Below are 17,030 nucleotides of genomic sequence, written 5' to 3' on the forward strand. Positions count from 1 at the left end.
TAAAGGACTAAAAGGTCAGGATAAAGGACCAAAAGATCAGGATAAAGAAGGACCAAAAGGTCAGGATAAAAGACCAAAAGATCAGGATAAAGGACCAAAAGATCAGGATAAAGGACTAAAAGATCAGGATAAAGAAGGACCAAAAGATCAGGATAAAAGACCAAAAGGTCAGGATAAAGGACCAAAAGATCAGGATAAAGGACCAAAAGATCAGGATAAAGGACCAAAAGATCAGGATAAAGGACCAAAAGGTCAGGATAAAGGACTAAAAGGTCAGGATAAAGGACCAAAAGATCAGGATAAAGGACTAAAAGGTCAGGATAAAGGACCAAAAGGTCAGGATAAAAGACCAAAAGATCAGGATAAAGGACCAAAAGATCAGGATAAAGGACCAAAAGATCAGGATAAAGGACCAAAAGGTCAGGATAAAGAACTAAAAGGTCAGGATAAAGGACCAAAAGATCAGGATAAAGGACTAAAAGGTCAGGATAAAGGACCAAAAGGTCAGGATAAAAGACCAAAAGGTCAGGATAAAGGACCAAAAGGTCAGGATAAAGGACCAAAAGGTCAGGATAAAGGACCAAAAGATCAGGATAAAGGACCAAATGATCAGGATAAAGGACCAAAAGATCAGGATAAAGGACCAAAAGGTCAGGATAAAGGACTAAAAGGTCAGGATAAAGGACCAAAAGATCAGGATAAAGAAGGACCAAAAGGTCAGGATAAAGGACCAAAAGATCAGGATAAAGGACCAAAAGGTCAGGATAAAGGACTAAAAGATCAGGACAAAGGACCAAAAGGTCAGGATAAAGGACTAAAAGGTCAGGATAAAGGACCAAAAGATCAGGATAAAGAAGGACCAAAAGGTCAGGATAAAAGACCAAAAGGTCAGGATAAAGGACCAAAAGGTCAGGATAAAGGACCAAAAGGTCAGGACTACAAGATCAGGATAAAGAAGGACCAAAAGGTCAGGATAAAAGACCAAAAGGTCAGGATAAAGGACCAAAAGGTCAGGATAAAGGACTAAAAGATCAGGATAAAGGACCAAATGATCAGGATAAAGGACCAAAAGATCAGGATAAAGGACCAAAAGGTCAGGATAAAGGACTAAAAGGTCAGGATAAAGGACCAAAAGATCAGGATAAAGAAGGACCAAAAGGTCAGGATAAAGGACCAAAAGATCAGGATAAAGGACCAAAAGGTCAGGATAAAGGACCAAAAGGTCAGGATAAAGGACCAAAAGGTCAGGATAAAGGACCAAAAGATCAGGATAAAGGACCAAATGATCAGGATAAAGGACCAAAAGATCAGGATAAAGGACCAAAAGGTCAGGATAAAGGACTAAAAGGTCAGGATAAAGGACCAAAAGATCAGGATAAAGAAGGACCAAAAGGTCAGGATAAAGGACCAAAAGATCAGGATAAAGGACCAAAAGGTCAGGATAAAGGACTAAAAGATCAGGATAAAGGACCAAAAGATCAGGATAAAGGACTAAAAGGTCAGGATAAAGGACCAAAAGATCAGGATAAAGGACTAAAAGGTCAGGATAAAGGACTAAAAGGTCAGGATAAAGGACCAAAAGATCAGGATAAAGGACCAAAAGATCAGGATAAAGGACCAAAAGGTCAGGATAATGGACCAAAAGGTCAGGATAAAGGACCAAAAGGTCAGGATAAAGGACCAAAAGGTCAGGATAAAGGACCAAAAGATCAGGATAAAGAAGGACCAAAAGGTCAGGATAAAGGACCAAAAGGTCAGGATAAAGGACCAAAAGACCACGATAAAGGACCAAAAGGTCAGGATAAAGAAGGACCAAAAGGTCAGGATAAAGGACCAAAAGATCAGGATAAAGAAGGACCAAAAGGTCAGGATAAAGGACCAAAAGGTGAGGATAAAGGACCAAAAGATCAGGATAAAGGACTAAAAGATCAGGATAAAGGACCAAAAGATCAGGATAAAGGACCAAAAGATCAGGATAAAGGACTAAATGATCAGGATAAAGGACTAAAAGATCAGGATAAAGGACCAAAAGGTCAGGATAAAGGACCAAAAGATCAGGATAAAGGACCAAAAGGTCAGGATAAAGGACTAAAAGATCAGGATAAAGGACCAAAAGATCAGGATAAAGGACCAAAAGATCAGGATAAAGGACCAAAAGATCAGGATAAAGGACCAAAAGATCGGGATAATGGACCAAAAGATCAGGATAAAGGTCCAAAAGGTCAGGATAAAGGACCAAAAGGTCAGGATAAAGGACTAAAAGATCAGGATAAAGGACCAACAGATCAGGATAAAGGTCCAAAAGGTCAGGATAAAGGACCAAAAGGTCAGGATAAAGGACTAAAAGATCAGGATAAAGGACCAAAAGATCAGGATAAAGGTCCAAAAGGTCAGGATAAAGGACCAAAAGGTCAGGATAAAGGACCAAAAGGTCAGGATAAAGGACCAAAAGGTCAGGATAAAGGACCAAAAGGTCAGGATAAAGGACTAAAAGGTCAGGATAAAGGACCAAAACATCAGGATAAAGAAGGACCAAAAGATCAGGATAAAGGACCAAAAGATCAGGATAAAGGACCAAAAGGTCAGGATAAAGGTCCAAAAGGTCAGGATATAGGACCAAAAGGTCAGGATAAAGGACCAAAAGGTCAGGATAAAGGACTAAAAGGTCAGGATAAAGGACCAAAAGATCAGGATAAAGAAGGACCAAAAGGTCAGGATAAAAGACCAAAAGATCAGGATAAAGGACCAAAAGATCAGGATAAAGGACTAAAAGATCAGGATAAAGAAGGACCAAAAGATCAGGATAAAAGACCAAAAGGTCAGGATAAAGGACCAAAAGATCAGGATAAAGGACCAAAAGATCAGGATAAAGGACCAAAAGATCAGGATAAAGGACCAAAAGGTCAGGATAAAGGACTAAAAGGTCAGGATAAAGGACCAAAAGATCAGGATAAAGGACTAAAAGGTCAGGATAAAGGACCAAAAGGTCAGGATAAAAGACCAAAAGATCAGGATAAAGGACCAAAAGATCAGGATAAAGGACCAAAAGATCAGGATAAAGGACCAAAAGGTCAGGATAAAGAACTAAAAGGTCAGGATAAAGGACCAAAAGATCAGGATAAAGGACTAAAAGGTCAGGATAAAGGACCAAAAGGTCAGGATAAAAGACCAAAAGGTCAGGATAAAGGACCAAAAGGTCAGGATAAAGGACCAAAAGGTCAGGATAAAGGACCAAAAGATCAGGATAAAGGACCAAATGATCAGGATAAAGGACCAAAAGATCAGGATAAAGGACCAAAAGGTCAGGATAAAGGACTAAAAGGTCAGGATAAAGGACCAAAAGATCAGGATAAAGAAGGACCAAAAGGTCAGGATAAAGGACCAAAAGATCAGGATAAAGGACCAAAAGGTCAGGATAAAGGACTAAAAGATCAGGACAAAGGACCAAAAGATCAGGATAAAGGACTAAAAGGTCAGGATAAAGGACCAAAAGATCAGGATAAAGGACTAAAAGGTCAGGATAAAGGACTAAAAGGTCAGGATAAAGGACCAAAAGATCAGGATAAAGGACCAAAAGATCAGGATAAAGGACCAAAAGGTCAGGATAATGGACCAAAAGGTCAGGATAAAGGACCAAAAGGTCAGGATAAAGGACCAAAAGGTCAGGATAAAGGACCAAAAGGTCAGGATAAAGGACCAAAAGATCAGGATAAAGAAGGACCAAAAGGTCAGGATAAAGGACCAAAAGACCACGATAAAGGACCAAAAGGTCAGGATAAAGAAGGACCAAAAGGTCAGGATAAAGGACCAAAAGATCAGGATAAAGAAGGACCAAAAGGTCAGGATAAAGGACCAAAAGGTCAGGATAAAGGACCAAAAGATCAGGATAAAGGACTAAAAGATCAGGATAAAGGACCAAAAGATCAGGATAAAGGACCAAAAGATCAGGATAAAGGACTAAATGATCAGGATAAAGGACTAAAAGATCAGGATAAAGGACCAAAAGGTCAGGATAAAGGACCAAAAGATCAGGATAAAGGACCAAAAGGTCAGGATAAAGGACTAAAAGATCAGGATAAAGGACCAAAAGATCAGGATAAAGGACCAAAAGATCAGGATAAAGGACCAAAAGATCAGGATAAAGGACCAAAAGATCAGGATAAAGGACTAAAAGATCAGGATAAAGGACCAACAGATCAGGATAAAGGTCCAAAAGGTCAGGATAAAGGACCAAAAGGTCAGGATAAAGGACTAAAAGATCAGGATAAAGGACCAAAAGATCAGGATAAAGGTCCAAAAGGTCAGGATAAAGGACTAAAAGATCAGGATAAAGGACCAAAAGATCAGGATAAAGGACCAACAGATCAGGATAAAGGTCCAAAAGGTCAGGATAAAGGACCAAAAGGTCAGGATAAAGGACTAAAAGATCAGGATAAAGGACCAAAAGATCAGGATAAAGGTCCAAAAGGTCAGGATAAAGGACCAAAAGGTCAGGATAAAGGACCAAAAGGTCAGGATAAAGGACCAAAAGGTCAGGATAAAGGACCAAAAGGTCAGGATAAAGGACTAAAAGGTCAGGATAAAGGACCAAAAGATCAGGATAAAGAAGGACCAAAAGATCAGGATAAAGGACCAAAAGATCAGGATAAAGGACCAAAAGGTCAGGATAAAGGTCCAAAAGGTCAGGATATAGGACCAAAAGGTCAGGATAAAGGACCAAAAGGTCAGGATAAAGGACTAAAAGGTCAGGATAAAGGACCAAAAGATCAGGATAAAGAAGGACCAAAAGGTCAGGATAAAAGACCAAAAGATCAGGATAAAGGACCAAAAGATCAGGATAAAGGACTAAAAGATCAGGATAAAGAAGGACCAAAAGATCAGGATAAAAGACCAAAAGGTCAGGATAAAGGACCAAAAGATCAGGATAAAGGACCAAAAGATCAGGATAAAGGACCAAAAGATCAGGATAAAGGACCAAAAGGTCAGGATAAAGGACTAAAAGGTCAGGATAAAGGACCAAAAGATCAGGATAAAGGACTAAAAGGTCAGGATAAAGGACCAAAAGGTCAGGATAAAAGACCAAAAGATCAGGATAAAGGACCAAAAGATCAGGATAAAGGACCAAAAGATCAGGATAAAGGACCAAAAGGTCAGGATAAAGAACTAAAAGGTCAGGATAAAGGACCAAAAGATCAGGATAAAGGACTAAAAGGTCAGGATAAAGGACCAAAAGGTCAGGATAAAAGACCAAAAGGTCAGGATAAAGGACCAAAAGGTCAGGATAAAGGACCAAAAGGTCAGGATAAAGGACCAAAAGATCAGGATAAAGGACCAAATGATCAGGATAAAGGACCAAAAGATCAGGATAAAGGACCAAAAGGTCAGGATAAAGGACTAAAAGGTCAGGATAAAGGACCAAAAGATCAGGATAAAGAAGGACCAAAAGGTCAGGATAAAGGACCAAAAGATCAGGATAAAGGACCAAAAGGTCAGGATAAAGGACTAAAAGATCAGGACAAAGGACCAAAAGATCAGGATAAAGGACTAAAAGGTCAGGATAAAGGACCAAAAGATCAGGATAAAGGACTAAAAGGTCAGGATAAAGGACTAAAAGGTCAGGATAAAGGACCAAAAGATCAGGATAAAGGACCAAAAGATCAGGATAAAGGACCAAAAGGTCAGGATAATGGACCAAAAGGTCAGGATAAAGGACCAAAAGGTCAGGATAAAGGACCAAAAGGTCAGGATAAAGGACCAAAAGGTCAGGATAAAGGACCAAAAGATCAGGATAAAGAAGGACCAAAAGGTCAGGATAAAGGACCAAAAGACCACGATAAAGGACCAAAAGGTCAGGATAAAGAAGGACCAAAAGGTCAGGATAAAGGACCAAAAGATCAGGATAAAGAAGGACCAAAAGGTCAGGATAAAGGACCAAAAGGTCAGGATAAAGGACCAAAAGATCAGGATAAAGGACTAAAAGATCAGGATAAAGGACCAAAAGATCAGGATAAAGGACCAAAAGATCAGGATAAAGGACTAAATGATCAGGATAAAGGACTAAAAGATCAGGATAAAGGACCAAAAGGTCAGGATAAAGGACCAAAAGATCAGGATAAAGGACCAAAAGGTCAGGATAAAGGACTAAAAGATCAGGATAAAGGACCAAAAGATCAGGATAAAGGACCAAAAGATCAGGATAAAGGACCAAAAGATCAGGATAAAGGACCAAAAGATCAGGATAAAGGACCAAAAGATCAGGATAAAGGACCAACAGATCAGGATAAAGGTCCAAAAGGTCAGGATAAAGGACCAAAAGGTCAGGATAAAGGACTAAAAGATCAGGATAAAGGACCAAAAGATCAGGATAAAGGTCCAAAAGGTCAGGATAAAGGACTAAAAGATCAGGATAAAGGACCAAAAGATCAGGATAAAGGACCAAAAGATCAGGATAAAGGACTAAAAGATCAGGATAAAGGACTAAAAGATCAGGATAAAGGACCAAAAGGTCAGGATAAAGGACCAAAAGATCAGGATAAAGGACCAAAAGATCAGGATAAAGGACTAAAAGATCAGGATAAAGGACCAAAAGATCAGGATAAAGGACCAAAAGATCAGGATAAAGGACCAAAAGATCAGGATAAAGGACTAAAAGATCAGGATAAAGGACCAAAAGATCAGGATAAAGGTCCAAAAGGTCAGGATAAAGGACCAAAAGGTCAGGATAAAGGACTAAAAGATCAGGATAAAGGACCAAAAGATCAGGATAAAGGACCAAAAAGTCAGGATAAAGGATCAAAAGGTCAGGATAAAGGACCAAAAGATCAGGATAAAGGACCAAAAGGTCAGGATAAAGGACTAAAAGATCAGGATAAAGGACTAAAAGATCAGGATAAAGGACCAAAAGGTCAGGATAAAGGACTAAAAGATCAGGATAAAGGACCAAAAGATCAGGATAAAGGACTAAAAGATCAGGATAAAGGACTAAAAGGTCAGGATAAAGGACTAAAAGATCAGGATAAAGGACTAAAAGATCAGGATAAAGGACTAAAAGGTCAGGATAAAAGAGCAAAAGGTCAGGATAAAGGACCAAAAGATCAGGATAAAGGACCAAAAGATCAGGATAAAGGACCAAAAGGTCAGGATAAAGGACCAAAAGGTCAGGATAAAGGACCAAAAGATCAGGATAAAGGACTAAAAGATCAGGATAAAGGACCAAAAGGTCAGGATAAAGGACTAAAAGATCAGGATAAAGGACCAAAAGATCAGGATAAAGGACTAAAAGATCAGGATAAAGGACTAAAAGGTCAGGATAAAGGACTAAAAGATCAGGATAAAGGACTAAAAGATCAGGATAAAGGACTAAAAGATCAGGATAAAGGACTAAAAGGTCAGGATAAAAGAGCAAAAGGTCAGGATAAAGGACCAAAAGATCAGGATAAAGGACCAAAAGATCAGGATAAAGGACCAAAAGATCAGGATAAAGGACCAAAAGGTCAGGATAAAGGACCAAAAGGTCAGGATAAAGGACCAAAAGATCAGGATAAAGGACCAAAAGGTCAGGATAAAGGACCAAAAGGTCAGGATAAAGGACCAAAAGATCAGGATAAAGGACCAAAAGGTCAGGATAAAGGACCAAAAGATCAGGATAAAGGACCAAAAGGTCAGGATAAAGGACCAAAAGGTCAGGATAAAGGACCAAAAGGTCAGGATAAAGGACCAAAAGGTCAGGATAAAGGACCAAAAGGTCAGGATAAAGGACCAAAAGATCAGGATAAAGGACTAAAAGATCAGGATAAAGGACTAAAAGATCAGGATAAAGGACTAAAAGGTCAGGATAAAGGAACAAAAGGTCAGGATAAAGGAACAAAAGGTCAGGATAAAGGACCAAAAGATCAGGATAAAGGACCAAAAGATCAGGATAAAGGACCAAAAGATCAGGATAAAGGACCAAAAGGTCAGGATAAAGGACCAAAAGATCAGGATAAAGGACCAAAAGGTCAGGATAAAGGACTATATGATCAGGATAAAGAGGCGAATGAAGTGGAAAACACAGACCCACGGATCATGGCGGCAGCCGTCCAGTGGGCATTAAAGCACATCACCCGGTGTTATGAATGAAATGTGACTGAAATGTGACTGAAATGTGACTGAAATGTGAATGAAATGTGAATGAAATGTGAATGAAATGTGACTGAAATGTGACTGAAATGTGAGATCTTCAGCCAGCAGCAGAGGGTTCAGGCTTGTGTTCCTCTGGGAAACCCACCGGCTGTCTCTCTTCTTTCTGTTTTATCTTCTGCAGTGTGGTCGGACCCGCCATCACCTTCAGGATCAGACCCAACTCCAAGAACCTGACGGCTGCAGACGTGGCCGATAAAGCAGGTACCACCTGTGGTTTTATACGGTTTCATGTGTTAACAGCTCAGGAGCAGGAGGGAGGAAAGGGTGGGAGGGCCCGAGAACCACAGAAGAAGAAGAAGGACGTTTCAGAAGAAGAAACGGGAGGATCCTGGGGAAAAGAAGGGAGGAAAGAGGAGAGTTTCAGATGAAAAGAAGGGAGGAAAGAGGAGAGTTTCAGATGAAAAGAAGGGAGGAAAGAGGAGAGTTTCAGATGAAAAGAAGGGAGGAAAGAGGAAAGTTTCAGATGAAAAGAAGGGAGGAAAGATGACAAAGGATGGATGGAAAAGAATAATGGTGTAATAAAAGGAAGGACATAAAGAAAGGAATTGAACGTGTTTAGAATAATGGAGGGAGGAAAAGAAAGATGGCGGGGGTTTAATGCTGGCTGCTGAATGTTTTGCAGTGGCAGAGAAGAACTTCCTGGAGTCTGAGACGGGCCTGAAGGTGCTGCAGGGTGGAGTCGGAGAGGTGAGCCGTGAGATCTGACCCCGTCGGGAAAGAAGGGATTTAATGTCCTCTCCGTGACCCAATGTTCTCCCATTCCACCCAAAGGTTTCATGTTCTCAGGCTGCCATTAAACTCTTTGGCTTTCTCCTTTCTGTCTGCATGCCACACTTTCATTTTGTTAACTTTTTTAAAATGTATTTATCTTTTTTGTTATTTTTGGGCTATTTTCTTTCATTTTGTTAACTTTATTAAAATTTATTTATCTTTTTGTCATTTTTGGGCTATTTTCTTACATTTTGTCAACTTTTTTAACATTTATTTATCTTTTTTGTTATTTTTGGGCTATTTTCTTTCATTTTGTTAACTTTTTTTAAAAATGTATTTATCTTTTTTGTTATTTTTGGGCTATTTTCTTTCAATTTCTTAATTTTTTAAAAATGTTTTTATCTTTTTTGTTATTTTTGGGCTATTTTCTTTCATTTTGTCAACTTTTTTAAAAAGGTATTTATCTTTTTTGTCATTTTTGGGCTATTTTCTTACATTTTGTAAACTTTTTTTGAACATTTATTTATCTTTTTGTCATTTTTGGGCTATTTTCTTACATTTTGTTGACTTATTTTGAACAAAGGGTTCAAAACTGTTTGGCTTTCTCATTTCTGTCTTCACGCCACAGAAGAATGAAGCAAAGTCGATGCCTCTGGCGACCAGAGTCCAGCCCCGGTCCCGCTGGGCATTTGCAACGCTGGTGGCCATGGCCTGCATCGGCAGCATCCTGGTGGCGGCCATGACCATCGCCTGCCTGCGCCACCACGCGCACCGCCTGGCAGCAAAGAAGCTGGGCCTGGGACCAGAGGGAGGCAGCTTCAGTCACCAGGAGTACCAGGTGAGGAGTGCACCCACCGACTGTAGCGCCTCACAGTTTCTTTAGGTAGACATTTAAATAGATGCGTTTTTTTAAGGCTCCGAAGTGGAAACTCACTGCAACAAAAGGGAACGCGCTCATGATTACTGACACGCCTGCATGAAGGGCGTTCCAGACCGACCCGTGTAGAAACTTTCTGTCTGCAGAGGAAAAGTAACCGGCCTCGTTTGGAAGTGTGATGGGTGGAAAGTCCAGATGTTTGTGGTTAGATGTCTGCAGGTAAAACTATAACCTTACAGTAATCAGATCCCTGCATTTGTACTTCCAACCTCGGAGGATCAAGTGTGTTCGGCGCGAACTTGGCCAGGACTTCCAGAGTGGATAGATAGTTACAGTGAAGCACGGAGGTGGAAGTGTGATGGCATGTGGCTGCGTGGTGTGGCAGAAACTTTCACCAAAAGAGTTTCTGAAGAGGAGAAATGTGAAATTGTGGCCTGGTTGAGCGGCCTGATGTGGTGTTCTGACTTTTGTTGCATTAAGTTCCTTCGTTAGCTAATTAAGAGGCGTGTGTGTTTGGTAAAATAGTTCAAGTAATTATCGAACTGGAAATCTCTACTTCAGTGTTATGTCAAACTGCACAAATACATTCAGATTCTTACCACTTATTGATGGCTGATTGGTTAATGACAGTTTCAAACTGTCAGTTTTATGGTTTAGAGGCTAAATAAAGCGGTGTAACCATGTTAATGCATGCAAACTGGCTCACCAGGACCTGTGTCGCCAGCGCATGGCTTCCAAAGGCGCCTTCGGGCGGCTGGAAGCCGCCGCCCTGGGCGCAGTGGGAGGACCGAGCGGAGCGAGTGGAAGTGCAGCCGGAGGAGGTGGAGGTGTCGGGGCAGCAGGAGGTGGAGGGGCCGACTCCAGGGTGAGCAGCGTGTCGTCCCAGTTCAGCGACGGAGCCCAGCCCAGTCCCAGCTCCCACAGCAGCACGCCGTCCTGGTGCGAGGAGCCGGCACAGGCCAACATGGACATCTCCACCGGCCACATGATTCTGGTCAGTACCCGATTCACCTGTGGGTGGGCTCTGAAGCCCCCCCCCCCTACATTGGCAACTGAATTAGTGGCAGTGATTGGCTCAACATAAAGACTCCTCCTTGCTCTGATTGGGTTAGAAGCAACGGAAGGAGCCAGAAGAAGAAATGTTCCCCCACATTGGCTGTGATCGAAACAGCCTACTACTCCTACTAACTTTAACTTTTTTTAAGTTCCCGGATGCATACTAGATTCTCCGAAATGTTGGGTATGCATCATGAGGTTACTACTCATACTCAAACTACCCAAGATGCAACGTAACGTGACGTCGCCGATCGCCATTTCCTGTCAAAACGGCAGTTTCAAGCTAGCTACAACGAGGGTAGGTTCACTTCCTGTTTTCAAAACAAAAGCACCAACTGTTAAAGTTTACAGAGTTTAGAGCTTAAGGGAAATCAGCTTCAGGCCGGCTGATTTCGGCTCGGGCAGGAGCAAAATGCATTGTGGGTAAACGCTCTGCATACTGTCTGATCAATGCAGAATGGAAGTATGTAGTATGTAGTAGGCGGTTTCGAACACAGCCATACTCATCGATCAGACAGTATGTAGAGCGTTTACCCACAATGCATTTCGCTCCTGCCCGAGCCGAAATCAGCCGGCCTGAAGCTGATTTCTCTTAAGCTCTAAACTCTGTAAACTTTAGCAACATTTGAAACATTTTCAGGAGAGAAAGTAGTCGTTTAGATCCCCAACGTGTTGAAAACCTGACAAAGTACCGGCTGTTTACCATTTTGTTCCCACGAATTCGGCGCTACTAAAGCTAGCCGCAGTGAGCAACGCACTTCCTGTTATTTTCACAAAATAAAATACCCGTTGCCTTTTATCATAGGGAAAGCCATTACCATACAATTGGTGCTTTTGTTTTGAAAACAGGAAGTGAACCTACCCTCGTTGTAGCTAGCTTGAAACTGACGTTTTGACAGGAAATGACGATCGGCGACGTCCCGTTACGTTGCATCTTGGGTAGTTTGAGTATGAGTAGTAACCTCATGATGCATACCCAACATTTCAGAGAATCTAGTATGCATCCGGGAACTTAAAAAAAGTTAGTAAGAGTAGTGGGAGTAGTAGGAGAAGTAGGCGGTTTCGAACACAGCCCATGTGTTACATGTTTATTCCAAAGTCGACGTCCATAAGCCACTTTTATGAGTTTTAACGTTGTCCTTTAAAACGATGATCTTTGTGTATGAAGGCCTACATGGAGGACCACTTGAGGAACAAGGACCGCCTGATGAAGGAGTGGGAGGCGTTGTGCTCCTACCAGGCCGAGCCAAGCTTCATCTCCGTGGCTCAAAGTGACGCCAACACCAAGAAGAACCGCTGCCCCGAGTCAGTGCCCTGTGAGTCCCAACCAAAAGCCACCCTTTTAAACCTTTTTATGACCGGATTTCATGTAAGAACTCCTTTGGTTGCCTTGATAGAGGTGCAGTAAGGCGGGATGATCGTAGAACATCGGGGGTCTAAAAGCACCCAAACTGGGACTTGAGGGGTTAAACGTGGCTGTTGTTTTGCAGATGATCACTCCAGGGTGAAGCTGAAAGCCGAGGTCAACCCTTCGCGCTCAGACTACATCAACGCCAGCACCATCGTGAGTCTGTGGCCTTAAAAATGCTCAACATGAAGCCAAACATTCTGCTCACTGCGAGAGGAAAATGGAAAATGGAACTTTACCCTGTCACATCTTACAGTCTCCATTGTTCCCAGCATGCAGCATGACCTCTTAGGGCTCCGTTCCCTGAAATAAGTGCCTGTTTTGTGCTGCAGCTGCAGACTTTGTGCTTAGTGTGTTTCTCTCCCGATCGCCCGCCTGCCTGCAGATCGAGCACGACCCCCGGATGCCGGCTTACATTGCCACCCAGGGCCCCCTGTCGCACACCATCTCCGACTTCTGGCAGGTCAGTGTGATGCTGGGTACAAACCAATCCAAGCTCCAAGTGTAAACCCCCTTCTGACTGTATCCGTGCTGTTGTTGCACAGATGGTGTGGGAGAACGGCTGCACCGTGATCGTGATGATGACGGCTCTGGTGGAGGACGGACAGAAGCAGTGTGACCGCTACTGGCCTGATGAAGGCTCGTCCCTCTACCACATCTATGAGGTGGGTGTTTCTGGCAGTGGGGTTACTAACCTGCAGAGACGGGGACTCGAGTCACTGTGACTTGGACTCGAGTTGACTCGAGTCGCTGTTTTGATGACTTGTGACTTGACTTGACAAAAAATAAAAGACTTGAGACTCGACTCGAACTTGGAAGTTAAAGACTCGGCACTTGACTTGACTTGAGGCTGAGAATGGCGTCATGATTGGATCCCTACCCTGTCAATCAGCCATGCCCTCTCTGCATACCTTAGTGTTTATTGGAGAGAATAAACTCATATCAGATATGCATCAACATGTCAGCGGGACCGAGAGTCGTTGTCTCCGGCTTTCATAATCACCATTTTGACGTCAAAAGACGAACAGCACAGTGCAAGACATGCGGCATCAACATCTCAGACAGCCAGACGACAACTTCCAACTTTGTTCGTCATTTGAAGATCCATTCTGACCAGTAAGTGCTCGTCAAATTAGCTAATATTATCCTGTTAGCCTAGTTGGTAGTTAGCTAAGGTTAGCTTGATATGATACGGGGTGGACAGGTTGGACACATTGGCCAATGATGTTTACTGACAGTTACTTATATCTTTGTGTTTTCACTTTATTAAGATCAGATTCTGCAGGTAAAATTGCAATAATAAGGTGACTTTGACTTTGACTTGACTTGACAAGAAAAAATTACTTCGGACTTACTTGAGACTATGCTATGCACACTTTCTGCAACAGAAAGGATCAGATAATTGGCTAAATTACAATAAGAATGAGTTATTAATGGGTAATTCTCCTTGGATATATGGGGCTGAATGAATGGGATCAGAGGCACAAAGCGTGTCATACCCCGGTATGATAGGTGGCGCTGTACCCATTCCAGCTGTTGCTAATAGAGCCACTTCCTGTTGACCTCTTCACCACCAACAACAACAACAAACTCAGGCATTGGAGAAAGATGGAGAACGCAGAGCCAGATGAAGCTACGTCCCTCTACATTTGGTCTGTGATGAGCTGCTTGTTGCACAAACTCGATGCCCAACGGAGCATTCTCCATCGCGTTGTTTGTTTCTTTCTGACGGCGACAACAACAGGAATATCGTCTCCTTTGACTTCCGGGTCACGACCCCGGGAAAACATCTGGAGCATGCGTAGAACGCAAAGTCTGATTCACCACGAGCTTCAGCGTCTACAAGCAGGTTTAGAGTGACTTTCAGCCCAGTTATCTCGGGGTCTGAATCCGATCCAATCCAATTCTTAGTCAGATTAAGGTGTCTACATGCACTTAATAACTCAGTCTGATTGTAATTTAGCCAATAATCCGATCCTTTCAGTACCATGTAACCCCACTGAGTGTGTGACCTGTGTGTAACCTGTGTGTAACCTGTGTGTAACCTGTGTGTGACCTGTGTGTGACCTGTGTGTAACCTGTGTGTGACCTGTGTGTGACCTGTGTGTGACCTGTGTGTGACCTGTGTGTGAGTCACAGATTTCATGCTTTTCCTGTCCTTCCTTCAGGTGAACTTGGTGTCGGAGCACATCTGGTGCAACGACTTCCTGGTGCGCAGCTTCTACCTGAAGAACGTGCAGACGCAGGAGACTCGCACGCTCACACAGTTCCACTTCCTCAGCTGGCCGGCGCAGGGCATCCCCACCTCCACGCGCCCCCTGCTGGACTTCCGCAGGTACTGCAGTTTGTATCTGTCCTCACGTACACAGCAGCCCGAGACACTGAAGGCGTAAATCCCATCTCACTGGGGTTTCAGAGCGGAGGAGAAGATTTTCACACTATAATACAGTGTAAAATGGAAGGAAAAAAGGGATGTAATGACTTACAAATCTCATTAGTGCCTATGGAACTGGAAAGCTGCACATCTGGAAAGGCTCCATCAATGCTGAAAGGTTTTAGAGCAACATCTGCTCCCATCCAGGTCATCTTTTCAGGGAAGCCCTAAACATTTTGGATATATTAACCTCATTAAACAGTATCAGAAACATGCTGATAATGTAACGCTAACACTCCGACAGTGAGGAGAGGCCGGTGTTGTGTTGGAAACGCACCTGATCCACACAGCTGCAGGCTGATGAGTTACAGAACGGAACCGTTCAGCTAGCTTCGTCAGCAGTAACGAGGATGTAAGGAGGAGTCTGGGTAGTGGCCAAAGGAACGAGGTCGCAGATACGAGCGACTGAACGAGTTTACATCACATTACGGTCATTCTGCAGACGCTTTTATCCAAAGCGACTCACAATCAGTGTGTTCCACATCGGTAGGCAAAAGAACTTCAGGTCACAAGAAATCATAAGTGCATTTCCTTCCAAAACCAAACAGCTAAGAGCATAACTAGTGCTAGAGTAAGTGCGGTAAGTTAAGTACCGAGACAGTGGAGAGAGACAGGAAGCAGGGGGCAGAGAGAGGGGGAATAACATGCAGCAAAGGGCCGTCCGATGCGGGACTCCTCAGACTCCTCAGAGGGCGGCGGGCTCAGCATTCGAGGAGCTCGGATGGCTTATTTAAAAAGGCACACTGAACAGATGAGGAACCCTGAAATGTTCAGAGATGTACCTGATGCTCAGTCAAGGAGCTTCGTGGTCCACAGTGTTAATGTTTACCATGAAGACCGAACATATCTAAACGAGGAAATTCAGACGCTTAAGACTTAAAGGGACAGTTTGCCTCTTCTGACATGAAGCTGTGTGACATCCCATATCAGCAACATCATTTCTGAACATCTTCTTACCCCCTGCTGCGTCCTGTGAGCAGAGTTCCAGCCTCGTTTTGGTGTTGATGAAGGTAGGCCGGCTAGTTGGCTGGGGTTTAAAAAATAAAGCGTTTTGCTTCTTAAAACAATATGCGTTCAACAGAGTAATACATTTGCATCACAAAATGGTTTTCCAGGAAAAAGTCAGACCTCACAATCGCTTGGCCCTATTCTCTCTCCCTTCATATCACTGCCTGCTGTGCAGACCGAGCAGCAAACAGCGTAACAGGCGCGGCTGTCGGCTGTCGGCAGCAGGCAGTGATACGAAGGGAGAGAAAATAGGGCCAAGAGAGTGTGAGGTCTGACTTTTTCCTGGAGAACCATTTTGTGATGCAAATGTATTACTCTGTTGAACGCATATTGTTCTGAGAAGCAAAACGCTTTATTTTTTAAACCCCAGCCAACTAGCCGGACTACCTTCATCAACACCAAAACGAGGCTGGAACTCTGCTCACAGGACGCAGCAGGGGGGAAGAAGATGTTCATAAATGATGTTGCTGATATGGGATGTTATACAGCTTCATGTCAAAAGAGGCGAACTGTCCCTTTAAGGTAAAATAGGTCTGAAATACGGTTGATTTAAAGCTAACAGTCAACACTTCATTTTAAATCGTCTTCGATGATACAGTATAACTTAGTCTGAATGCATATGGACCTGACTTCCACCATCACCCCCCCCCTCACTCACTCTCCTCCCACCCTGTGCGATGGAGGTCAGCGAGGCCTTTGGTTTATTTCTCAACACATCTGTCTGTGTCATTCTTGTGGTTTGCAGCTAGTAGTCTGGGTCCAGTTGCATAGTCACAAAAATGACCACGGACTGATGTGGCTGCAGCAGGAGGTCCATCGCCGAACACCCCACATCAACCCATGCACGCATACACGGTGCTGAGCAACGTCCTGAAACATTCGGGAAACAGGAAATAGCTTGATGAAAAACATGAATAAAGTTAGTTCAGTTCTGAGCAGCTTTAAAGTGAATATCTGCAGATGTTTCCATGGTAACAGCTGCAGAGATTCACTGAAACATGTTCCAACATGAACATAAACCCAGAATCTGAGGCAGAACCAGAGTTAGTTCAGTTCTGAGCAGCTTTAAAGTGAATATCTGCTCTGAGCTCCTTTCTCCTCCAGCACAGCCTGAACCCTCTCAGACGAGCTTTCTGTCCTTTCTTTAAGGAGTCTTCAGGAATAGTTCTCCAGGCTTCTTGAAGGACATCCCAAAGCTCTTCTTTGGATGTGGGCTGCCTTTTGTTGCGTTCTCTGCCAACATGATCCCACACTGCTTCAGTAATGTTGAGCTCCGGGCTCTGGGGAGGATTCATCCCTCCATCAGACCTGCTGCCACTGATTTTCAGCCCACTTCTTGTGTCCTTTGGCCCAGC

The 17,030-nt window shown here is 43.1% G+C and overlaps 1 protein-coding gene across 3 annotated transcripts in view; it reads left to right on the forward strand.

The window, feature by feature from the left end:
• ptprnb (protein tyrosine phosphatase receptor type Nb) overlaps positions 1 to 17,030 on the forward strand; it is a 102,339-nt gene that overhangs the window by 81,353 nt on the left and 3,956 nt on the right. For all 3 annotated transcript variants that reach the window (XM_075477333.1, XM_075477334.1, XM_075477335.1), the window contains 9 exons: positions 8,303 to 8,382; positions 8,804 to 8,868; positions 9,521 to 9,730; positions 10,479 to 10,763; positions 11,994 to 12,141; positions 12,316 to 12,389; positions 12,619 to 12,696; positions 12,779 to 12,898; positions 14,402 to 14,568. In XM_075477333.1, the coding sequence (XP_075333448.1) occupies positions 8,303 to 8,382; positions 8,804 to 8,868; positions 9,521 to 9,730; positions 10,479 to 10,763; positions 11,994 to 12,141; positions 12,316 to 12,389; positions 12,619 to 12,696; positions 12,779 to 12,898; positions 14,402 to 14,568 (1,227 nt within the window). The remainder of the gene's footprint in view (positions 1 to 8,302; positions 8,383 to 8,803; positions 8,869 to 9,520; positions 9,731 to 10,478; positions 10,764 to 11,993; positions 12,142 to 12,315; positions 12,390 to 12,618; positions 12,697 to 12,778; positions 12,899 to 14,401; positions 14,569 to 17,030) is intronic.

The sequence above is a fragment of the Odontesthes bonariensis genome, chromosome 11 (assembly GCF_027942865.1).
Source record: "Odontesthes bonariensis isolate fOdoBon6 chromosome 11, fOdoBon6.hap1, whole genome shotgun sequence".
In the NCBI taxonomy this organism is placed as follows: domain Eukaryota; kingdom Metazoa; phylum Chordata; class Actinopteri; order Atheriniformes; family Atherinopsidae; genus Odontesthes; species Odontesthes bonariensis.